The 25,715-nt window shown below is 41.6% G+C and overlaps 1 protein-coding gene across 1 annotated transcript in view; it reads right to left on the bottom strand.

The window, feature by feature from the left end:
• Positions 1-25,715, bottom strand: part of LOC122542470 (dual oxidase 1-like) — a 119,855-nt gene that overhangs the window by 32,638 nt on the left and 61,502 nt on the right. The window contains exons 18-24 of the mRNA XM_043680203.2: positions 16,150-16,335; positions 14,763-14,988; positions 12,036-12,129; positions 9,875-10,050; positions 8,580-8,643; positions 2,299-2,397; positions 646-824 (exon numbers count right to left, since the gene is read on the bottom strand). Coding sequence (XP_043536138.1) covers positions 646-824; positions 2,299-2,397; positions 8,580-8,643; positions 9,875-10,050; positions 12,036-12,129; positions 14,763-14,988; positions 16,150-16,335 — 1,024 coding nt within the window. The remainder of the gene's footprint in view (positions 1-645; positions 825-2,298; positions 2,398-8,579; positions 8,644-9,874; positions 10,051-12,035; positions 12,130-14,762; positions 14,989-16,149; positions 16,336-25,715) is intronic.

The following is a 25,715-nucleotide window of genomic DNA, read 5'->3' as shown; positions in this document are numbered from 1 at the left end:
GACCAAATAAGGATGGCATATTTCCTTCCCTAAAGGACATTAGTGAACCAGATTGTTTTTCCAATGGTTTTGTGGTCATCATTAGAGCCTTATTTCCAGATTATTATTGAATTCAAAAGTCTACCATCTGCCATGACAGGATTCAAACCCAGGTCCCCAGATCATTAACTGGCTCGCTGGATTAACAGTGAAGCAGTTACACCACTTGGAGATCACAACCCCAATTTAATTGAGGATTTAAAACCGTCAAATCATTTGATAAGCATAATTACTCTTCATTTGGTAGTTAACCACTTCATCTCACAGAAGTATACAAAACAAAAGGGATGTAAGCTTAAAATTAGAATTGGGTCATTCAGGGTTAAAACAAGGAATCATTTATTCACCTAAGGGTTGTGGAAGTCTTAAATTTTCTCTTGGAAAAGGTTAATGAGGCTGCGGTCAGGGTGAGAGGGTAAAATAGAAATTGCAATATTGAGATTTTGTTTGTAACCAAGGTGGCAAATATATGAAGCTACGTCACAGATAAGTCATAATCTAACAAAGCAGTTAAAAAAGGCCCAAAAAAAGCCTCCTCTTGCTCCCATGGTAACATGGTCTGTTAATTGTAAATGGTTGGTTATGCAAATATAACATGGTACTTACAATAGGCACGTTCAACAAAGACACCCGCAGTAATTCCAAAGAAGATGATTACACAAAAAATTTGACGTTGATGATTTTGAATGTATTGTCTATATTCATGGTATTTCTGGTAAAATTTATTTTTGGTATACTTTTCCCGTTTTGGTTCTGCAAAGACTTTACTCATGGCTTGAGAAGATCTTGAAACACAAACAGAATAGAATAGAAAGAATTACATTTATAAAGCATCTTTCATGCTGTTGGTATGCCTCAAGGACTTTAAAGACAATGATGCACATTTGAAATGTCTTCACTATCCAATGTAGGAAAAGCAGTTGACAATTTCTGCACAGCAAGTTCTCATAAACAGGAATGAGATAATGACAAAATAATCTGAGTTTTAGCAATTTTTGTGAAGGAATAAATATTGGCCAGGGCAGAGATGAACAATGCTAATCTTTTTCAAAATTGCACCAAAAGCCAGGAGGCCTTAGTTTAATGTCCTCTGAGAAGCAGCATTTATTGTATCTTGCAAGATAACCTCTTCTATCAAGAAAAAACAACCTCTAAAATCAACATCTCTAAAGAAAGTTTTCTTTTCTAAAGCTGTGTAGACAATAAATGAAAACAATTCCTTGATTTTTTTTACTTGCTAGGATGCTATCCCTGCTGATAGCTCAGATATATGATTTTATTTGCTACTGAGGTAAATCAAAAGATGCTCCAAATTTCACAGAGCAATCGTCAAAAAGAGAATTGTTTTTACATTTTGTTAGAAAAGCAGGAAGGTTATCCAATAGCGTTTGGAGCGCTGAATGTTTCTTTGACTTTAAAGTGAGGTGCAACGAGACCTGGATGTCATGGTGGAATAGTCACCGAAGGTTGGCATGCAGATGCAGCAGGCAATGAGGAAAGCTAATGGCGTGCTCTCCTTTGTACGGTGTGGACTTGAGTATTGGAGTAAAGGCTGTCTTGTTGCAGTTATACAGGGCCTTAGTGAGGCCACACCTTGAGTATTGTGTGCAGTTTTGGTCGCCTTTTCTGAGGAAGGATATTCTTGTTTTTGATGGAGTCCAGAGAAAAATCACCTGACTGACTCCCAGAATAGCAGGACTGATATATGAGGAAAGATTGGATTGACAGAGCTTGTATAGACTGGAATATAGAAGAATGGGGGGGGGTGAGGGGAGATCTCATAGAAACATATAAAATTCTGATGGGACTGGGCAGGCTAGATGTGGGAAGAATGTTCCTGATGTTGAGGAAATCCAGAACTAGGGGTTGCAGTGTAAGAATAAGGGGTAGGCCATTCAGACTGAGATGAGGAAGAATTTCTTCATTCAGACAGTTTGTAATATACTCTCCCACAGGAAGCTGTTGGAACCAGGTTGTTCGATATATTCAAGAGGGGAGCTGGACACGGCCCTGAAGAGATCAAGAGGTATGGGGAGAGGGCAGGAGTGAGATACTGAGATCAGCATGATCTTATTGAATGCAAGCTCGAAGGGCCGAATGGCCTGTACTTATTTTCTATGTTTCTATGTTTATTCTTCCCCCCACCCCGATTGAAATTTAGCAAAGATTTGCTCCTGATATAAAAGCAACTTGTGACTTAAACTGATTGAATAATCCTGCGGCTGTGATACTTAGCTAATATTGTATTTCATTTCTTACTTCTTGCCAAATCGTTTCCGCAAATCCAGGACAAAATGATCCGGGCTCAAGGTTTCAGCTGGACTGGTTTCTTGTTGGTTTTCTGTGCCCTTTGACCCTCTGAAAAATGTCAAAGTGATGGCTTGTGAGGCTTGAAAGAAAATTTACCTAAGTCCCATGTGAAAGCAACTTCCCCAGCTGTTGTCTAAATGAAGTTTACCAGGTTTACACAAGAAAATACTGACGTGAATCAAAAACACCTTTAAGAAACAGGAACAACAAATACCGGTTTATTGTAGCAACAACCACCTTTGCAAAACATCCGAAAACACTTCCTATCTAATCAATTAAGTATAATTGCTGTGACACAGGAATACAGGCATGCTGAATTGTGCTAAGCAAGATCCCATAAAATGCATTAGTTGTGTCAAACAATTAGCTCATGTAGTGTGCTGTGTTTGTTGAAATCAGTGGTGGGCAGTACACATGCAGACTCCCTTCTTTGCTTTGAATAGTATTATTGCTTGAATTGCCAAATGAGGCTGCACTGATGTGTTATCTCTAAACCAGCACCTCTAACAGTGCAGCACTCCCTCAGTATTGCACTGATGGATCAGACCTTCCTGATGAAGGGCTTTTGCCCGAAACGTCGATTTTGCCTGTCTTCGGATGCTGCCTGAATTGCTGTGCTCTTCCAGCACCACTGATCCAGAATCTGTTCAACTCACAACCTATTGCTTCCAAAGCAAGGAGGCTACTAAGTCTTGATTAGACATGTTCTGATTTACTAAAGTACTGTTGTCTAGTGAACACCTCTCTGACACAGGAATCATATGACACCTTCCTACCATATGTAACACATTTTGGAAAATAACCTAACAATATTATAAATAACAACAAATTTGGGGTCAGCACAGTGGTTAGCACTGCTGCCTCATAGCACCAGCGACCTGGGTTCGATTCCGGCCTCGGGCAACTCTCTGTGTGGAGTTTGCACGTTCTCCCTGCGTCTGCGTGGGTTTCCTCCTACAGTCCAAAGCTATGCAGATCAGGTGAATTGGCCATGCAAAGTTGCCCCATAGTGTTAGATGCATTAGTCAGGAGGAAATGGGTCTGGTTGGGTAACTCTTTGGAGAGTTGGTGTGGACTTGTTGGGCTGAAGGGCCTGTTTCCACAATGTAGGGAATCTAATTAAGACATTGTGGAGACAATCAATGATATTTAAATAATTATCTTTTAATCCTGAGGCTCAGCCAGATAAGGAACACCTGTGGCTTTATTTTACTGATAGTCCTCTCTTTCACAAACTCATGCTCACAAGTAGATTGGATGCCCAACACATTTGATGTGAACTGATTTATTATTGCCACATGTATTGAAAAGTTCTGTTTTGTGTGCAGCACAGGCAGACCAGACCATACAAAGTACATCAGGGTAACCGAACAGAGCGAAGAACACAATGTCTGGCTGCAGAGGAGGTGCACAAACAGCAAGATCAACACTAAATTTAAAATCTGAGATACGGCATGCTCAGAGTGAAATATAGAACACATCAAATCTCAGAGCCTGATGGCAAGGATTAAACCTGGAACATCTGAATCTTACAAATACCTGTGTATATTTTAGTAATTTAACCAACATAGTTAAACTGATAAACTTAGTTGGATGTCATTATGAAGTTAAAAGAATGTTTAGTTTGGCAAAGTTTCATGACATTCTTTTAAAGTCTAGGTGTGGGAGTACAAACAAAACATTTTTTTTGTTGAAGATTTCTGTCCTCCTATTCTGAAAGGCTTCTTAATTCTGCATGACCTCCTTCAGCAAGGAAGATGGATGTATCCTGGGAGAAATCAGTTTTTTGATAGTGTCTGCTGACAGTGAACAGGAGGTGTGGCAATAGTTAAGCGGGATGAATGCCAAGTTAGGTGAAGCACATTGCCCATCTCTTGGCACATTGAGATACGCCATATAATGTTAATGGTTGAAGAATTAAGCAACAAGCCTTGCAAATCCTGAAGTTGCACAGAGAAGAGATCACAAATAAAAAAAAGTTCTTTTTCTTTAAACTGATCAGTTACAATGAATAAAATCCATGTATCTAACCAAATGTTCAGGTCTTTGCAGTTCGAAACTTTCCTCTGATCAGAGGCAGATTGCCAGATAACGCGAAGTGGAAAATGGACTCTGGACATGTTTTGTCACGAGTTCTTTTGTTTACATGAGTGATAGCTTTTCCATCAGGCTAGGGAAAACTCAATTAATCTGTCTCCTCCCTCAGCCATGAGAAGGTAACAAATGTGCTGGGCACATCTCAGGTTAACTTAAGAAATGTGAGACGATACTCGTTTCAGCAGGGCCTCAGTAGAAAGCTGAGATATGGCGTGAGTCCTACTGTGATCACAAGGCCTGTACCACTTGAGATAAACAGTCTGTGGGAAATAATTACTTTAGGAAAGTGGAGGCTGTTCCATTGGGAAAACATGGAAAGAGAAGCTTCATATTGGTTGGGATTTGGGGCGGCATGGTGGCTCAGTGGTTAGCACTGCTGCCTCATAGTCCCAGGTTCGATTCCAGTCTTGGGTGACCGTCTGTGTGGAGTTTGCACATTCTCCCCGTGTCTGCGTGGGTTTCCTCCCACAGTCCAAAGATGTGCAGGTCAGGTAAATTGCCCATAGTGTTAGGTGCATTAGTCAGAGGGAAATTGGTCTGGGTGGGTTAGTCTTTGGAGGGTCGGTGTGGACTGGTTTGGCTGAAGGGCCTATTTCCACACTGTACGGAATCTAATTTTTCTGTGCCTGTTTTCCATTATCAGAATGGTGTGAGCACCCCTCCGCCCCCAGTCTGATTTAGTTCTGGTAGCTCAGTCCAGCAGCCAATCCTCCAGATAAGAACACATTTAATTTAAAAGGATTTAAAATTTGTGCGGTATTGGGAAATTAAAAAGGCTACTTATAATGGACAATGGTCAGACAATTGTCATGTCTTGCATGAAACTTTGGAACGGGACTTAAAACATAAATCATGAAACCCAGACCTAGTAAAGTGACCTCTTGAATATATTAGCATGCAGCTACTCATTTGTCTGATTGTATCACTTTTAGATTAGATTACTTACAGTGTGGAAACAGGCCCTTCGGCCCAACAAGTCCACACCAACCCGCCACCCACCCAGACCCATTCCCCTGCCCCTAACACTACAGGCAATTTAGCATGGTCAATTCACCTAACCTGCACATTTTTGGACTGTGGGAGGAAACCAGAGCACCCGGAGGAAACCCACACAGACACGGGGAGAATGTGCAAACTCCACACAGTCAGTCGCCTGAGGCGGGAATTGAACTCGGGTCTCTGGCGCTGTGAGGCAGCAGTGTGCCACCATGAAGTGATAAATTCACAATCAGCAGTTAAATGGTGTTTTTCAGTGAATTAGTTTGGCCAAACTGCATGTCTGTGAATACACAACTAATGAGTCATGCTATCTGGAATAACAAAATGAAAGAACTGGAAATCTGAAACAAAAACAGCAATAGCTGAGAAAGTCAGCACTTTCTATAGAAACACACTCAACATTTTGGATCTAGGGACCTTTCTTTAGATTGGTTTGAAGCAAAGTCAGTGGACTCAAGATGCTGACTGTTCCTGTCTCAACAGATGCTGCCAGACCTGCTGAGTTTCTCTGGCTATTTCTGCTTCATACTTGGTTGTGTCTGAAAAAAACACCTGTATTCCATGGAGTTGCTAATCCCAGAATGGATTTCATTAAAGTGAAATTCACTTTCCAACCTGATGATGCTGTTCAGCCAGAATCTCTCTCATTGTAACACCGTCATATGTTACTGCAGGATTCATGAACACAGGATGTAGGATTATTGCAACAGTGAAGCATGGACAGTCAAAAGTGGAGGGGATTGGGATAATTCATTGGCAAGGGAGTGATTTGTGTTTAACCAGAAGGATAGGACCATGTAAAGTAATGAGAAGCAGGATTGCCTATCTGCAGACATGGACACCCATTGTGACCTTTTAGAGGTTTACAAAATCATGAGGGGCATGGATTAGGTAAATAGGCAAAGTCTTTTCCCTGGGGTCGGGGAGTCCAAAACTAGAGGGCATGGGTTTAGGGTGAGAGGGGAACGATATAAAAGAGACCTATGGGGCAAGTTTTTCACGCAGAGGGTGGTACGTGTATGGAATGAGCTGCCAAAGGACGTGGTGGAGACTGGTACAATTGCAAGATTTAAGAGGCTTTTGGATGGGTATATGAATAGGAAGGGTTTGGAGGGATATGGGCCGGGTGCTGGCAGGTGGGACTAGATTGGGTTGGGATTTCTGGTCGGTGTGGATGGGTTGGACTGAAGGGTCTGTTTCCATGCTGTACATCTCTATGACTTTATGACTATAAGCAGTGACCCTTTTTGCAAGGGGAGGAACTCTGAGCAATGTTCTCCAGACCCCATGGCTATTGACACCCACTGCATTGCTTTAAACAAGAATAATTAATGTAGACTTCTGATTAAACCTACAACTTTCCTATATTTTATGGATCAATAAAATATGTCTTTAAGCACCTCCCAGATCTCTTGAGGAGCCTTGTTGGGCTGAATGGCCTACATTTGCCTCTCGTCTTTTGGTTATACAGGATACTGACATTTTAGGTTATTGGTAGTATGATAATTTGTTAAAATAATAGAAGCATATTGATTTGTGAGCACTGACCATATCTTCACACAAATGGGCCCAGGTCAGACCTTAAGGTTAAGAGTATTCACTTGTGAGATGTGGGTGTTGCTGGCTGGCAAGTAATCTTTTGCCCATCCGTAGTTGCCCTTGAGAAGGTGGCAGTGAGTGTCCTTCTTGAACTGCTGCAGTCCACATGCTGTAGGTACAGGATGTGCTGCAGAAATTCACCAAAGAGCCTTAGACAGAACCTTCTACTTCTATCTAGAAGGACGGGGGCAGCAGATACATGGGAACATCACCCCCTGCAAGTTCTGCTCCAAGCAACACTCCATCCTGACATGGAAATATATCGCTGCTCCTTCACTATCACTGGGTCAAAAATCCTGGAATTGCTTCCCAAAGGACATGTTGGGTCGACCTACAGCAGTTCGAGAAGGCAGCTCAAGGGAAGGGCAATAAATGCTGGCCAGCCTGTGACCCCTACATCCCACAAGGGAATAGAAAATGAAAGATAGTTCCACAACATCCCTAGGGAAGAAATTCCAGGATTTTGATTCAGTGACAGTGATGGCGCGGGCTCAGTGGTTAGCACAGCTGACTCACAGCGCCAGGGACCCGGGTTCAATTCCAGCCTTGGGCGACTGTGTGGTTTTTGCACATTCTCCCCATGTCTGCGTGGGTTTCCTTCAAGTGCTGTGGTTTCCTCCCACAGTTGAAAAATGTGGTGCTGGAAAAACACAGCAGGCCAGGCAGCATCCGAGGAGCAGGAGAATCGACGTTTCGGGCATAAGCCCTTCTTCAGAAATGAGCCCACAGTCTAAAGATGTGCAGGTTAGGCGAATTGGCCATGCTAAATTGTCCCATAGTGTTCAGGGATGTGTTAGTGAGGGGTAAATGTAGAGTAATAGGGTAGGGGAATGGGTTTGGGTGGGATATCCTCCAGAGGGTCGGTGTGGGCTTGTTGAGCCGAAGGGCCTGTTTCCACACTGTAGGGATTCTATTATTCGATAAAAAAATTTTACATTTCCAAGTGAGGTAGTATGAAAGAGATGTTGTGATTTCATCTACTTGTGCCACTGATACACCCTAACGAAGTACCAACTGTGTAAATGAGTCCATTTCCAAATTTATTAGGGGTCTGTTTCACTGTATTTTTACTGGTAGTGTGAGCCCATCATTCTTTAAGGTGCATTTTTTGAAATAAAAAATATTCAGCACAGAATCTGGCAATTCTATCCAAAAGGATTATGTTGGTCCATATTATCTCCATGGACCTCCTCCACCTATACTTACTTTAACCCAGATAGCAATATCTTTCTCTCTCATGCACCTATCTAACTTCCCCTTAAAGGCATTTGTGCTATTTACCTTTATCACTTTTCTGCAATAGTAAGCTCGTCAATCTTCTAAATTGGTTATTGAATTCATTAAGAAAAAGTGAGGACTGCAGATGCAGGAGATTAGAGTCTGAATTTATTACAGAATTTATTAGTCCCACAATTACAATGATGGTCTCTAAAATGGCCCCAGTACAAGTGGTAACATTTTCCCGCTGTATCCCAGTGTCCACATAATTTTGAATTCCTCTATTGGATCGCGTTAATTGGTTGTGATTTACTTACTCATTCTTTTTCTTTATTACGAAGGAAACCCGGTTTGCTTTGTCATGTTTCTTTCCTTCAGGTCCTGAAGTGATAAATTCACAACAATTAACATCAAATGTAAAAGTACCAAGCTACAAGTTAGTAAAAGTACCATTGATAACATCTTCTCAGTTTTACTTCGACTTGTGGTTGGGTTAAATTGTTTTGTGGGACGTGGATGCCAATGATGAAGCCAATAATTGTTGTCCATCCCTAACTGCTCTTGAGGAGGTGGTGGTTACTTACATCCACAATGCTGTCAAAAAGGACTTTCCAGGATTTGGACAAAGCAATACTAATGGAATGACCACATATTTCCAAGTTAGGATGATCTGTGACTTTAAGAGGAACTCACGGCTAGTAGGGACCATCGCATCTGCTGACTAGGTCCTTCTACATGTTTGAGATTGTGGTATCTATCAAAAGTTTGTGAATTGCCACAGTGCATTGTCTAGATGGTACATACTGTCATCATTGTGGAGTGGAGTGAGTGAACGTTGAAGGTGGTGGATGGGATGCCTATCAAGTGGATTTCTTTAACCTGGTTGGTGTCGAGCTTCTTGAGTGATCTTGGAGCTGCACTCATCCAGGCAAAGAGGGAGTATTCTTCACACTCTTAACTTGTGTCTTAGAGATGGTGGTCAGACTTTGGGAAATCCGTTGCTACAAAATAATAAGCTTCTGACCTCCACACATTGTCACTTTCTTCACTGTCATTCAGCCAATATCCTGTAATTCCCTCCCTAACAGCATTGTTGAGTATACCCATGCCACAAGGTCTGCAATGGTTCAAAAAGACGTCTCATCACCAGCCTTTCAAAGGAAATTAGGGTTGGACAATGAATTGTGCCCTTGGATCTCACAATTTTCTTTTTAAACCTGGCATTATTAGTGAAAAGAAAAATATTAACATTTCTGATGAACAGGTGTGATGAATGAGCATTAACTTGAAACAGTAACCATTTGCTCCTTGTTTCATAGATGCTGCCATAAACTAACTACTGTACCTATTTCAAATAAAGACAGAAAGATTTTATCAGGAGGAAAAATTAGGGAAGGTATTAGCCAACATGGTGAAGGTAATTGAAAGGAAAGGTATTAGTCAGTGATTTGGTGAGTGCAGCAATATATCCAATCCTTACATAAACGAACCTGCACATTATATTGCCCCCAAATAATGACCCAGATAATCATGGCTATAAAATACCAATTTGCCTTTACTATTTGGAAACATAGGATTCACCGGTCTTTAATACTCTAAAAGGTTTGATGACCTTTCAGAGCAGGCTGAGAAAGCTCCATCTCTTGGTAATGGTCACGGAACAGGCAATGGAAATCCTCCCACATTATCTCCTCTTTATCTTCAAATCCTGCATCTTTGAACATTGACTCCATCACATTCTCTATCTCTCCCTTTGGCAAGCTGTTGTTTGAGATCTCGATGAAAGACCTAAAATATTAAAAGGAAAACAGCCCTGCCTTTAAGCAAATGGAACAAAAAATTATGATACTCACATGAGTTTTAACTTTCCACTCAATACAAAGACGTTACTAATGTTTCTCATCAAATCAGAAAAGTATCTTTAGAGTAGTACTCTGTTTAATTTAGTTTCATAGCGAGATAATGGCCAATTGCTGTTTGTTTGAAGAAAATAAACAAGGAGCAAGAGTAGACTATATGACTCTACACGTCTCTGCTCTAGTATGATGTGGCTATTACTGATCTTGTGCCTCAAATCCACTTTCTTGCCTAATCGGGCTTATGTCCGGAACATCAATTCTTCTGCTCCTTGGATGCCGCCTGACCTGCTGTGCTTTTCCAACACCACATTCTTGACTCTGATCTCCTGCATCTGTATACCTCACTTTCTCCTAATCCCCAACATCCCTGGTTTTCAATGAGATCAAAAGTCTACATCAATAAAGATAATCAGTGATGGAATATCCATAATGCTCTAGGGGCAAGAGGTCTAAAGAACAATAAGATACTCCAGGCAGATTTCAATGGCTATCTGTGTCAAGGCTAGCCACATAAAGGTGGTTAGTACAAATGATACAGGACGATCTTAAAAAAGGGCATTCCAAATTTTTGGAATGCAGGCCTCCTCTATTGGGAAAGCAATGTAGCTGACTGGCCCAAGTGGAGGCAAACATCAGAATCTGGTTTGGTCTGTGTCATGGAACATCTATGCCAAAGTCACAATACCCACCTCTCCCAGAGGAAGGCCGGATACTGCACAACTGCAGAAGCTCCTGGGTGAGCATGAGTTGAGGATGAGGGTGAGGGTTAGGGGATCAACATGAGCTGCCAGATCCATGCCAATCTCATGTTGGACCCCTCAGTTATAAGAGGAACAAGATGATGATGAAATTGTTTGGATATACTCAAATAATATATTTGATTTTATTACCACGCACCGATCTACATGATTTCTGTAACAGCACTTTCAGAGCTATTGAGAAAATGTCCCCTTTTTTTTATCTGAAACAACCTATTTGTTTGGTTACTCTAAACAGGGCACTGAATCGCAGAGGTGCAACAGCAGAGATGCAGCGCAAAACAAAGCCTTTTGTGTTGTGCCAGCTACCTTCATGAGCAATTCACCTATTGCCACAGCCTTCTTGTTATAGACCGACATGAACTTCACTTTCAGATAATAACCCAATGCCGTTTCGAATGCCTCAGTTGACCTGTCACTACCACAACCTCAGGCTTCCAGATCCCATCCACCAACTGCATGAAAATATTTCTGGTTGTGTCTCCAAATATTTCTTTTACTATTCACTTTCAATCTGGTGATTTATCCTTCTTGATCCTTTCGCCAATGGGAAGGGCTTTGCCCAGGTACAAAATTTTGAATACCTCTATCAATTTTATTCTCAGCCTTCTTCTCTCCAAGAAAAGCAACAATTGAGGTAACTAATTCCTGGAACCATTCTTGTGAATTCTGCATTCTCACTAATGTCTTCAGATTCTTTCTGAAAGTGTACCACCCAGAACTTGACACATCAGAGAAAATCCTCAATCAAACTTTTATAATATCACAACATGTACTTTAGTGTTCAATGGTTCTATTGTCGAGTGTTTGATGATGTTATTTCTGGGAACTGATACTTACTAACTCCACTTGATTGCTTAAGCCTATTGATGAGACTAGAGAGTTAAGTAATGAAAACTACAGGGACAATGTTTCTGGATTGTGGATTGAGACTATGTGTGTTAAAACCCTGAAAGTTCAAAGATATTTCAAAGTACTATAATAAAACCTGTTTGGATTTAGAACAAGTGCCATCTCTGGAATATTTTGAGCTAAAGCAGACAGTATAAGATATAAGCAAGCCTGTGAATGCACAATAGGTACTGTCCAGAGAAACAATTACATGCGCACTGGATAAAGAACAATATTAAATGTGAATAATGTTTATTTCATTTACCTCAGCAGTTGTGAGAACTCTTCCTTTGACATGGAACCACTCCCATCGACATCATACATTGCAAACATTAGCTTTGATTTCTCCTCAGGAGTACCTAGACAAATCAAATAGTTAAATATTAAATTGTGGAAATGAAAAATTGAATGCTTTCACGACAGGAGACCAAACCTTCAACAACAACAGAAGTTGCTGGAAAAGCTCAGCAGGTCTCACAGCATCTGTGGTGAGAAATCAGAGTTAACGTTTCAAGTCCAGTCTCCCTTCCTCCAGTGACCGAACCTACAATGCGGGTTTAATCTCCAGGATTGAGGAAGTGTGGATTGAAACATTTTAACGAGTATTAGTTAAAACTTCTAAGAAAAACAGTAAAATATCGCAGACGGGGGTGTGCCTAATCCATTTACTTATTCCAAACTTGACGTTTTGGTCTTATGTATTAACATTTCTAACCTGCTCTGTAATTTTGTGATATGGCAGAATATTTGCAAGTAACAAAACAGATTTTAGCTTCTGCACAACACAGAGTTGGAGCTTCACAGTAACAGTGTCAAACAAAGCAGGAGCTGTCAGTCATTGTTTTGGAGACAGGCTGACCAGCCTGGTATTTCAAAGAACATTCCCTCCTTTTTAAACTACAATGAAAATCAGACTAGGATCTGCAAAGCAGAAACTTATCTTTAAATTTCCAATCAAAGCCACAAAGTTTTCACTTTCATTGATTGTAGCTGCAAACTTTCCAGGTAAATGATCCAAATCTTCTGCAACATGCACATATTTTCTTTTCACTGTGGGACTGAAAAGCAAGTTGTTTCCATGATGAGCACCTCGCTAACTTTAGCCGGTTTAATTAGCCACGAAACTGACTTCCACTGAGTTCTCAAAAGGAATTTGAGGGTGACACGGTGGCTCAGTGGTTAGCACTGCTGCCTCACAGTGCTGGGGACACAGGTTGAATTCCAGCCTCAGGTGACTGTCTGTGTGGAGTTTGCACACTCTCCACGTGTCTGTGCGGGTTTCCTCCGGGTGCTCCGGTTTCCTCCCACAGTCCAAAGATGTGCAGGTTAAGTGAATCGTGCTAAATTTCCCATCATGTTCAGGGATAAATATAGGGTGGGGAGGGGGGGTAGGGGGAATGGGTCCGGGTGGGTTACTCTCCAAAGGGTCAGTGTGCACTTGTTGGGCTGAAGCGTCTCTTTCCACTCTGTAGGGATTCAATGATTACCTCAGTTAGTGCTCTTTTCTCTGAATCATAAGGTTCTGTATTCAAGTCACACACCAGTGCACAAAAATATAGGCTAACTCCAGGGCAGCAGTGAAGCGGTGCTGTTCTCTTTGGATGAGATGTTCAGCCGATGAGGCATCTGCCTGCTTAGATAAATGTGAGAGATCCCATGGCACTAATGTACAGAGCAGGGAGTTCTTCTCAATGTCTGTGCCAACAGTTATCCATCAACAAAAACTACATAAAACAAAATCATGCACTCGCAATCATTGCCCTGTTTGTGGGAGCTTGCTCTGTGTAAATTCGCTGTTAAGTCTCTTACACATTTGAGAATTCTGAGACAACACTTGATGGAGTTTAGAAGGATGAGGGGAGATCTGATTGAAACTTTCAGAATACTGAACTGCCTGAACCGAGTGGATGTTGGGAATACGTTTCCAATTTTAGGACAGACAAGGTCCTGAGGGCACAGCCTTGGAGGAAAGGGAAGACCCTTTAGAACAGAAATAGGGAGAAACAGCTTCAGCCAGAGAGTGGTGAATCTGTGGAATCCATTGCCACAGAAGGCTGTGGAGGCCCAGTCATTGAGTATATTTAAAACAGAGATAGATAGATTCTTGATTGCCAAGGGGATCAGGGGTTACAAGGAGAACGAGGGAAAATGAGTTTGAAAAACCTATCAGCCTTGACTGAATGGTGGAGCAGACTCGATGGGCCAAATGGCCTAATTTCTGCTCCTATGTCTTATGTTCTTAAGGTCTTATGACAACAGCTATTACACTTCAAAATTACTTCACCTGCTGTAAAGTGCTTTGAGATAGCTGGTTGTTTTGAAAGACACTATGTAAATACAAGGCTACTTTCTTTATGTTAACTCTAACAGGCAGAGCTGAGTGAGGAACATCAATGTTTTGGTCATTTCTTTATACATATCAGAGTAGTATGACACCTGATTAATCAAAGTAAATGTAAAAAAAAAGTTCAACTAACAAACAAGAAGTTATAGAGTCATAGAAATCTACAGGATAGAAAAAAAAGACCCTTCAGCCTATTGCATTCACACTAGTCAAAAACAACCACCTAACTATTCAAATCCCATTTTTCTGCACCTGGCCCATGGCCTTGTACACCCTGGCATCACAAATGCACATCTAAACACTTCTCAGTATTGAGGATTTCTGCCTTTACCACCCTTACAGATCCAGATTCCCACCACCCTCTGGGTAAAAAGGATTTTTCTCACATCTGCTCTAAACCTTCTGCACCTTATCTTAAACCTCCATATAATCTCAACAAGATTTCTGTTTTGAGAGAAGTTTCGACAATGCAGGAACAAATGTGTTCAGGATACACATGAATGTGCAGATGCCATAGCACAGGACATTTTCTTCATTGTCCAGGCTTTGTGACTGGCACCTCTATCAGTCAATCGTCAATGCCTTCAAGACAAAGCAAACGTCTAAATGACATTTCAAATAGGTGTCATGTCCTCAGCTCTGGATTACCTTTCATCAAGATGACAAAGATGTCCAGAAACTCCCGGAAAGATAGGTAGCCATTTCCATCCTTGTCAGCTAAAGCAAACATCTGCTCCACAAACATAGAGTTCTCCTTTAGTCCCAATGCATCTGCAAACTCTGTTGTAGTCAGTTCACACTTCAGGGACTCTTTAGCTTTCTTTGAACTTTCAATATCAAAGTCACCAGCATCTGAACCATCAATCTCCAGAACCTAAATGTGGCAACAAGATAGTATAGAATAATCCATTTTCTACTCTTCATTGCATAAAAGTAGATAAAACATGACCCTGATTACTACTGCTGACAATATTATCAGATAAACATTTGCATAGCCTTTTTCTTTTTTTAACTGAATTTGTTAAATTATTTACAATTAAAATGTTAATGTATACATTGAAGTAATAAGCACAACACCATAAAAATCCTTAACAATAATTTACATGCCTCAATGCTCTTGATTCAACTAGTTCTGCAAATTGGTTTAGTGATCAGTCTTCAGAAACTTCCCATATATGTGGGTGAATACAATATGGGGCAGTGTACATGGTGTGCGTGTGGTGTGCAACTTGTACTTGTGTCGTGTGTGCATGTGTGGGGTGTATATAGTTGGTGAAGGTGCAGTGTGTGATGCATGTGTCTGGTGTATGAGCTAGTGCTGCTGAATAGGCACCTTATCAAATGATACATGATACTGAGCCATAAAAGAAGGAATTAGATCAGATGACCAAAAATTATTTTTTGGCTTTAAGGAGTGTCTTGATGAAGGAAAGTGAAGCGGAGGGACAAAGAAATTTAGGAAGAGTATTCCAAATCTTAGGCCTGAAGGTATGCATACCAATAGTAGCCTGAATATAACTGAGAATACACAAGTGGCCAGAATTAGAGAAGCACTGATACCTCAGAGGGTTGTGGACCTAAAGGGAATGCAAGAGATGAATGTTAAGATGTTGCTTGACTGGGAATCAATGTAGATCTGTGAGTAAAAGACGGAGGGCAAAAACTTGAGTTAAGATTTAAACTGCAGTTTTGGAAGATTTCACGTTTACAGAGTGGTGAATGTGAGAGATCAGCCAGGAGTGAGCTGGAACAACGTACCAATTTTGTTAAACTACCAATAATGGGTTAAACCTGGCATCACCCTGTTACAATGAAGTTTTACTCACTTCAAAACAAAAATAAATTCCTGACTTTGTTAATGAAGACAAACACCTTGAACGAGAATAATCACAGCTTTCCATGACTTAAAATTCCTTATGATATCTGGAGAAACTGTACATCTATTTCATTGTAGTACCAAGTGGAAACAAATAGAACACTACGCATGACCAAGAGGATTATTTAAACGGTGCAATTCATGTAACTGGAACGGTACCTCTGCAAATACACGACGGAAGAAAGTATCTAAGATTTTAATCCGCTGCTGCTTTGTCACTGCTTCTTTCAAAAGCGTCCGTTCTTTCACTTCATGAATCAGTGGAGTTACGCGATGCGTTTGGAGATGTGCTGTCAATTCTTCCACAAAATTAGCACGATCTTCTTCCCCAGTAAACATCAATACCTGTGTGCAAGATGTAGCATTCAGATTAGATTCATGAGATGCCACTTAAAGACCATGCATATTCCTGTGACGATGACGGCAACCAAGATGAAACCTACATCTGTCAATTAAGATACAAATAGTAAATAAAAGATGGGGAGGGTAATACATGTCACAATAAAAGCATTGATGGAACTTCATTGGAAAATGTGCATGCAATGTTGAGACATAAACAGACGTTTCTTTCATGACTGTCCAGACTTAATATGTCATAAACGGTTGAAATGATTGTATTGTTGTTAAGTTCCTAGAGTAGAAATCAAAATTGTGCACTGTGATATCGAAACCATGATTACAGGAATGTTAAATTAAAACCAAAAGAATTGCGGATGCTGTCAAACAGAAGCAAAAACAGAAATTGCTGGGAAAGCTCAGCAGGTCTGGGAGCATCTGTGGAGTGAAATCAGGGTTAACGTTTTGGATCGGGTGACCCTTCCTCAGAACTTCCTCACTTCGGAGGAAGGGTCACTTAACCTGGAACGTTAACTGATTTCTCTCACAGATGCTGCCAGACGTGCTGAGCTTTTCCAGCAAATCCTGTTTTTGTATATTACAAGAATGTTGCTCAAGGTTGTAAACTTCTGAAAATAAAAGTTTAACACATGCAATAATATAAACCTTACAGAATCACTGGAAGATTTCAGATGACAGTATTCGTATAATGACACATTGAGTTGTTTGAATTGCAGTTAATGGTGAAAATTTCTGCCACCAAATAGCAATGCAGTGTACAACAGACAGTGCTAAGAGATCTCATTGCCAACAGATCAGATCTAAGCTTTGCTGTCCTACCACATCTGGCCATTAATGGTGATAGACAATTAAATAATTAACATGACAATGAGGCTTCACAACTATTTCAATCCTCAATGATGGGAACCCAGTATATCACTGCAACAGACAAGGCTGAAGCATCTATACCATCTTCAATCATAGGTGCCAAAGGGATGATCTATCAATGCCTCCACCTGAAGGCTCCAACATCAAAAATGGCAGTCTTCAGCCAATACAATCCACTTCACATATAACAAGAAGGTTTTCTTATTCAATCACAGGATATGGGCATTACCGTTTGGATCAGTATTTATTGCCCATCCCTAGATGCCCTTGACAAGGTGGTAGTGAGCTACCTTTTTGAATCGCTGCAGTCCAAGTGATGGAGGTAGATGCACAATGGTGTTCAGGAGGGAGTTACAGGATTTTGACCCAGTGACACTGAAGAAACAGTGATATATTTCCAAGTCAGGATGGTGAGTGACTGGAAGGGAAGTAGAGGGTGTGTGGTTTTCCCCATACATCTGTTTCCATTTTGTTCAAAATGGTTATAGGTCATTGAGTCATAAAGATCTCCAGCACAGAAAAAAGGCCTTTTGATTCATTGCATCTGCACTGGTCTGTATCCATATGCTGTAAGCCTGGACAACATCCAGATTTGGGCCTATAAGTGGCAAGTAACATTCATCCAACCAACTTCCAGGCAATGACCATCTATAAATAGAGGGAATCTAACCATTTCCCCTTGACATTCAAGAGCATCATTATCACGGAATCACACACAAAAGTCCTGGGGTTAATGCTGATCAAAAACTAAGCTGGGCCAGCAATACAAATACTGTAGCTCAAGAGCAGGTCAGAGGTTAGTACTTTTATAGTGAGTAACTTGTTTCCTGCATCCAAACTACAAGGCACAAGTTAAAAGTATACTGGAATAACTTTTCAATATGAAGAGGCTCAAAACCACCCAAAGCATCCCAGTTGATTGGCACCTCAACCATCATCCTCAACAAACACTCCCTTCACCATCAACACATGATGGTAACATATGTATCATCTACAAGATGCACTTCAGTAACCCCTTTGATAGCACCTTCCAAACCCACGATAGCTACCATTTATAAGAGCAATGACAGCAGGTGCATGGGAACACCATCATCTGTGTGGTACTATTCTAACTTTAAACTATATTATCATTTCTTCAGTGTTGTTGGTTCAAAATCCTGGAATTTCCTTCCTAACAGCACTCTGGGTATCCATATAAACCAAGGATCGCAGTCATTCTGTAATGAAGCATACCATCACTTTCTCAAGTGGAAGTAAGGATAGCAAATAAATGCTGGCCTAGGTATAGTTCATGAATAAATAACAAGATGGGCCAAGGCATTCATTATCCATTCCTAATTGCTCTTAAGAAGAAGCTGGTGAAACCCCATCCTGAAACACAGTAGCCTGCTTGACCATAACAAAGTTAAATCAAAACATTATAAAATTTGCTAAAATACTTAGGGGTATAGATAAGGTTAATGGTAGTTGTCTTTTCCCTAGGATGGGGGATTCAAGACTAGGGGACACATCTTTAAGGTGAGGGGAGAGAAATTTTAAAAAGACATGCAGGACTTTTTTCGACATAGAGGGTGACTCTATGACTATGACTAAGTTATCAGTTTGCTACCTTAGTTAAGTGCCTCTCTCAATCTTCACAATAAGTGGCAAAAGTGAGGACTGCAGATGCTGGAAACCAGAGTTTAGATCAGAGTGGTGCTGGAAAAGTACAGCAGGTCAGGCAGCACCTGAGGAGCAGGAAAATTGATGTTTCAGGCAAAAGCCCTTCATCAGCCCTTCTCAATAAGTGTCCTGCTTCACGACTCCAAACCAGCTCCAGCGGCCTTACTGGTTTAGTCTTTTTGAACTCTAAATCCAGAATGAAATTAAAACTCACAACTGTGCTAACATAACCTTGCAAATCTGTGACATCTACTACTTAAAAGGAACCAGGGCAGCACAGGCACATCAGCAGCTGCACATCCCTCTCCTTATCGGACACGGCCCTGAACTGGAAGTATATCACCAGTCCTCCATCAAAACCATGGAAGTTGTGATTTAACAACACGGTAGGGTTGCTCAGCTCAAGGAAGTGTCTCAACAACATCTCCCCGAGAGCAAATCAGAATGGCCAATAAATGCTTGTTTTGCAGAAACACTTTAATCCCATTAATGAACATTTTCATTCTGGAAAAAAGGACTTGAAAGAAACTGATCCTTCAAACTGTTAATCTCAATGTCAGCGCATCATTTTCTAAATTGGCTAATTAATTAAAATCAGAAAATTAATTGTCAGCTTTGGCATTAGCTACATGACTAACAACCACAGAACTGGGCCAGAACCAGTTAGGCAACTCCTTTGTAAATTGATGAATCTGTGCTTTATATTGACACATCAGTTTATAAGGTGGGGCAGCTTTGACATTTTGCAAGTTAAATAGCAGAATAATATTTCATTTTCGAGAGCACTAACCTGACAGTTCAGTGTAAAAACAAAACCATATGATTATATAGCACACCACATTAAAAAAGCAAATAAACTGTTATTGACTATTTTATGAAGCCCAACAAAACATTCAGATAGACCAGTGTCATATTTCACAGGAAGGTCAGAATTGTTCCTAATGAAACAATAGGCAGATCCTGCTGTCAGTATTAATGAAGAACTTCATTGTACTCTGTCCTGGACCATCTGGCAAACATTTGGAGCTTTTGTGGGATTTTAAACCATATATTCAAGTAAATGCTTTTCTCCCTCAGCTTGCCACCCATTTTCCTGAAAAAAGGGTCCCTTTCTGGTGTAAAGATAAAATAGCTTGAGTCCTTATTGGACCAAAGAGCTGCTCGGCCATTAGCAAGAGATCAGGATTAGAGTGGTGCTGGAAATGCACAGCAGGACACGTAGCATCCGAGGAGCAGGAAAATCGACGTTTCAGGCAGGAGCTCTTCATCAGGAATGTTTCCTCATGAAGGGCTCCTGCCCGAAACGTCAATTTTCCTGCTCCTCGGATGCTATCTGACCTGCTGTGCACTTGCAGCACCACTCTAACCTTGACTCTGCATCTCCTGCATCTGCAGTCCTCACTTTCACATCAGCGAGAGGTGATTAGCGATGTTTTAACCTGAGGGTCACCATGCTCAGGTGAGGTTGAGAAGGAATGTCCTTCACAATAACCTCAGCCAGTGCAGGAATTGAACCCTTGCTGTTGGCGTTACTCTGCAGTGCCGGTCATCCAGCCAAGTGAACTAAGTGAACCCTTGCCCTTTCTGAAGTCCAGAACCATAGGCCCTGGGAATAATTTGATACTATGGCCAATCATGGATAGTCTTAACAACCAAGAGAAGGTGAGGACTGCAGATGCTGGAGATCAGATTCAAAGAGTGTGGTGCTGGGAAAGCGCAGCAGCTCAGGCATCATCCGAAGAGCAGGAGAATTGAGGTTTCAAGCATAAGCTCTTCATCAGGATTCCTGATGAAGAGCTTATGCTCAAAAGATCGATTTTCCTGGTCCTCCGATGCTGCCTGACTGGCTGTATTTTTCCAGCACTCTTTCAGTCTTGACAATCTGGTAATTGGCTATTCAACATGGAAATTGAGACCCATTTTGGCTTCATCTAGCTTTGACCTTGCCCACATTTTTAGCAAGACTTTCTGGCTGTGAATCTTTGGAACTGCTCACCCCAGAGGACTGTGTGGACATTTTATCACCAAGTACATGAAGTAAGTAGAATTTGGTGTCTCAGGGAATCAGGGGCGGGGGAGGAGTGAAGGGGGCATGAAAATATAATTGAAGTTAGAGATGAGCCATGGTAGAGCAGGCTCAAAGGGCCAAATGGTCTACCCCTGTTCAGATTTCTTGTCTTTTATCCCCTTCTTTTCCCTTCTTTTTCTTATTTTATATCCAGAAATGCTTTTTTGCACAACTCGATGTTCTTTTCTCCCCAACACCAAATCACCCATGTTACTTTTCACATGGTATCCATCCGTATTTCTGATTAATTATCAATTTACATGAAGAACCTCTCAAAGGCAATACAATGACACCAAAGGTGAGTGAAAGGTGGGGAAAGAGGGAAAGCATTAAGTCAAGATGGAGTTGGAAGGGGTTTCCAGGCGCTCCATCCCCTGCAGCACCAACCTCTCTCTGAAGAGATTGAGAGTATTGGTGGACACTGCATACTCTCGTTCCAAGGACTTCCACAAGGAGAACAAGGGGAAAGCAATTTCTCATCATCTTAGGAGAATGATATAATTGATTTTCCTCTTCCTGACCACAAAACCAACCATAGTTGCCCTTGTTAGAATTCCCATATATGGAGTGAAAGCAGAGTTTAATGGGTAGCAATCTGGGTATGGGACCAAGACATTTAGTACAATTCATTTGAGACTCGTCGAGGTCAAGCTTAAGCCACAAATTACACTTGTACAGTGCCCTTAAACAGAAGAAACATCCAAAGACACTGCACAGGAGACCAATCAGGAAATATTGAGTCATACAATTGGGATGATTGTACACTTTTCAGGAGCACCTTAAACACGAGATGGGTAAAGAGATAGAGTAATAGTCATAGAGATGTACAGCATGAAAGACTCTTCAGTCCAACTCATCCATACTGACCAGATATTCCAACCTAATCTAGTCCCATTTGCCAGCACTTGGTTCGCATCCCTCCAAATCCTCCTATTCGTATACCCATCCAGATGCCTTTTAATTGTTGCAATTGTACGAGTCTCCACCACTTCCGCTGTAGAGGTTTAAGGAAGGAATTCCAGTACTCTGGATTGAAATTTTTTTAAAAATCAAAGCTGCACACAATGACAGGATTCAAAGAAGACAGAGTTTTCAGAGGTTGAAGATCTGCAGATAGTTACAGACATAGGGTGCATTGATACCATCGAATGATTTGAACGCAAGGATGAGCAATGTAAATTTGAATCATTGTTAGATCAGGAAGCAATGTGAGTCAGTGAGCAAATCAAATCTGGAGACTTCCTGGTTTTTAAATGTTGGGCGCACATAAACAACAAACTGAACCTTGGTGACAGTTTAGTTCATAACAGTCATTGAATTATAGCGTCATAGACCATTCAGTCCAACTTGTCCATGCCAACCAGATTTCCCCAAACTAAACAAGTCCTATTTATCTGCATTTTATCCATATCCCTGTCTGATGAAGGTCTCTTGCCCGAAACATCGACTTTCCCGCTTCTCAGTTGCTGCCTGACCCACTGTCCTTTATCAGTACTGCACTTTTCGATTCTGACTCTCCAGCATCTGCAGTCCCCACTTTCTCCATATCCCTCTAAGCCTTTACCATTCATGTACCTGTCTAAATATCTTTAAAATGTTGTAACTGTATTTGTATCTATCAGTTCCTCTGGCAGTTCACTCCACATATGTAACCACCCCCTCTGTGTGAAGAAGTTGGCCTTCAGGTCCCTTTTAAATCTTTCTCCTCTCACCCTCACCTTCTCCCCTCACCTCCTCTCACCCTCTAGTTTTGATCTTCACAAACCTAGGCAAAATATCTTTGCTATTCACCTTATCTATGCCCCTCATGATTTTCTAAACTTCTATAAGCTCATCCCTCTTACGCTCATGTGAAAACCCTCCGAGCCTATCCAGCCTCTCTCTATAATTCAGACCCTTCGGTCTTGGTTACATTCTCCTAAATCTTTTCTGCAACCTCTCCATTTTAATAATAAATCCTTCTTATCATAAGGGGGATCAGAACTGTACACAGCATCCCAAAAGTGGCGTCATCAATGTTCTGTACAACCTCAACATGACATCCCAACTCGTGTACTCAATGGACTGAGCAACGAAGGTAAGTGTGCCAAACGCCTTCTTTACCACCCTGACTTGTGTGAACCAATTTTCAAAGAACTATGTGCTTCAGCCCCAGGTCTCACTGTTCATCAGTGCTCCCTAGGGCCCTACTATTAACTGAGAAAGTCCTGCCCTTGTTCATTTTACCAAATGCAACACCTCGCATTTATCCAAATAAAACTCCATCTGCCTCTCCTCAGCCCATTTGGCCTAATTGATCAAGAGCCCTTTGTAATCTTAGATAAGCTTCTTCACTGTTCACTTTACTACCAATTTTGGCACCATCTGCAAACTTACTAATCATGCTGCCTAAGTTCTCATCCAAATTGTTTACATAAATGACAAACAACAGTGGACCCAGCATTGATCAATGCGGAACACTGTTGGTCACAAGCCTCCAGTCTGTTTATGCTGTTGCTGCTCTCAAACATATTGCAATTCCCGACAAATATAAAACCGTTAGCCTCGGTCTGACATCGTAGGCTTGTGGTGCATAAGGGGAGAGGGCTCTGTCCGTTCAACTCTGGGATCAAATCAATGTCTCTTTTCATCTCATTGCTGGCTCTAATGTTTTCAAGTGAAAGTAGCTCACACAATTCTCAAACCAATTTAGCAAAGAGGTGGAACAAATGGAGAGTGTCAAGCTCCCGGGAGTGGTCATCCACAACAAGCTTTCTTGGACTCTTCATGTGGACGCACTGGTTACAAAGGCCCAAAACGTCTCTTCTTCCTCAGGCAGCTAAGGAAATTGGGCATGACACAAATACCCTTGCCAACTCTTATAGGTGCGCCATCGAGAACATTCTGTCTGGATGTATCAATATCTGGTATGGCAACTGTACCATTCAAGATCGGAGACGGTTACAGAGATTGGTGAACTCAGCCTGGACAATCACAAAAGCCAACCTCCCATCTATAGAATCCATCTACCAGGCCCACTGTCAAGGAAGGGCCGCCAGCATTCTCAAAGATCCATCCCACCCTGACAATGTTTTTCTACAACCTCTACCATTGGGGAGACGGTACAGAATCCTGAACACATGCACCAGCCGGTTTCAAAACAGTTCCTACCCTACTGTTGTTAGAATACTGAATGGACTCCTATACCTGTGTTTTTTGTTTTTGTTGCTGTTACCTATTATTTATTTCTCTATGCTACATAACGGGCGGCATGGTGGCTCAGTGATTAGCACTGCTGTCTCACAGCACCAGGGTCCCAAGTTCGATTCCAGCCTTGGGCAACTGACTGTGTGGAGTTTGCACATCTCCCCGTGTCTGCGTGGGTTTCCTCCGGGTGCTCCGGTTTCCTCCCACAATCCAAAGATGTGCAGGTTAGGTGAATTGGCCGTGCTAAATTGTCCATAGGTTAGGTGCGTTGGTTTGAGGGAAATGTGTCTGGGTGGGTTGCTCTTTAGGGTGGCACGGTGGCACAGTGGTTAGCACTGCTGCCTCACAGCGCCAGAGACCCGGGTTCAATTCCCGCCTCAGGCGACTGTGTGGAGTTTGCACATTCTCCCCGTGTCTGCGTGGGTTTCCTCCGGGTGCTCCGGTTTCCTCCCACAATCCAAAAATGTACAGATTAGGTGAATTGGCCATGCTAAATTGCCCGTAGTGTTAAGTGAAGGGGTAAATGTAGGTCTGGTGGGTTACGCTTCAGCGGGTCAGTGTGGACTTGTTGGGCTGAAGGGCCTGTTTCCACACTATCAGTAATCTAATAACTCTGTGATCTGCCTGTATTGCTCGCAAGACAAAGTCTTTCACTGTGCCTCGATATGCATGACAATAAATTCAATTCAATTCAATTCAGTTAAATTCAGAGGGTTTGACCACATACCTTCAATAATTGACAGAATGCCAATCAGCTTGAAAAATAGTAAATATTCGAAACAATGTCATGGTAAAGAAAGCAACAATTGTTCTTATGATTCAGACAGCCAGAAGGATTGAATTGGAGCCAATATTTACTCAGCTTTACATTTCACTATAGACTTAAATATTACAAGTATATACTTCTTGACACAACCACAAAATTGACAATTGTTTAAACAACTCGGTTTCAAGAACCCCTCCCCAGCATATGCCTGTTAAATGTCCAAGCCAAACAAGGTGAACGAGCTGAAAGATAGACTCACCGACCAAAGGAAATTGAGAGACTGCTGTGTGCTCTGTTTTACGGAGACATGGCTCACTCCTGCTACACTTGACTGTGCCTTACAACCTGAGGGTTTCTCAATCCACCAGATGGACAGCACAGCATCCTCGGGCAACGCAAAGGGAGGCAGGGTCTGTCTCCTGATCAACACAACTCTTGTTGCTTGGACATGATGACTGGCAAGATACTGCTTCCTGGGCCTAGAATATCTAATGGTGAAGTGCCATCCCAACTACCTTCCACAGCAGTTTGCTTCTGCTATCCTGGCAGCAGTTTATATCCCACCCCATATAAAAGTAAAGAGCATACTTGATGAAATATACACTGCCACAAATAGCCTTATGACGGAATACCCCAAGGCCTTGTTCATCACAGCTAGTGACTTCAAGAGGGATAACCTCAAGAGTGTGCGACCAAGATATCATCAACATGGCTCCTGTCCCACCAATCACCCTGGACCATTGCTGAACAACCAGCAATGACACCTACCATTCTATTCCACTCCCGCATTTTGGTAACTCAGTCAATAAGATTGTGCTC

Source organism: Chiloscyllium plagiosum, unplaced genomic scaffold (assembly GCF_037043375.1).
Source record: "Chiloscyllium plagiosum isolate Xiang-an unplaced genomic scaffold, Cpla_swu_hap1 HiC_scaffold_42, whole genome shotgun sequence".
Lineage (NCBI taxonomy): Eukaryota > Metazoa > Chordata > Chondrichthyes > Orectolobiformes > Hemiscylliidae > Chiloscyllium > Chiloscyllium plagiosum.
Note: the sequence above shows the minus strand (reverse complement) of the source record. Positions and strands in the feature narration are given on the sequence as shown.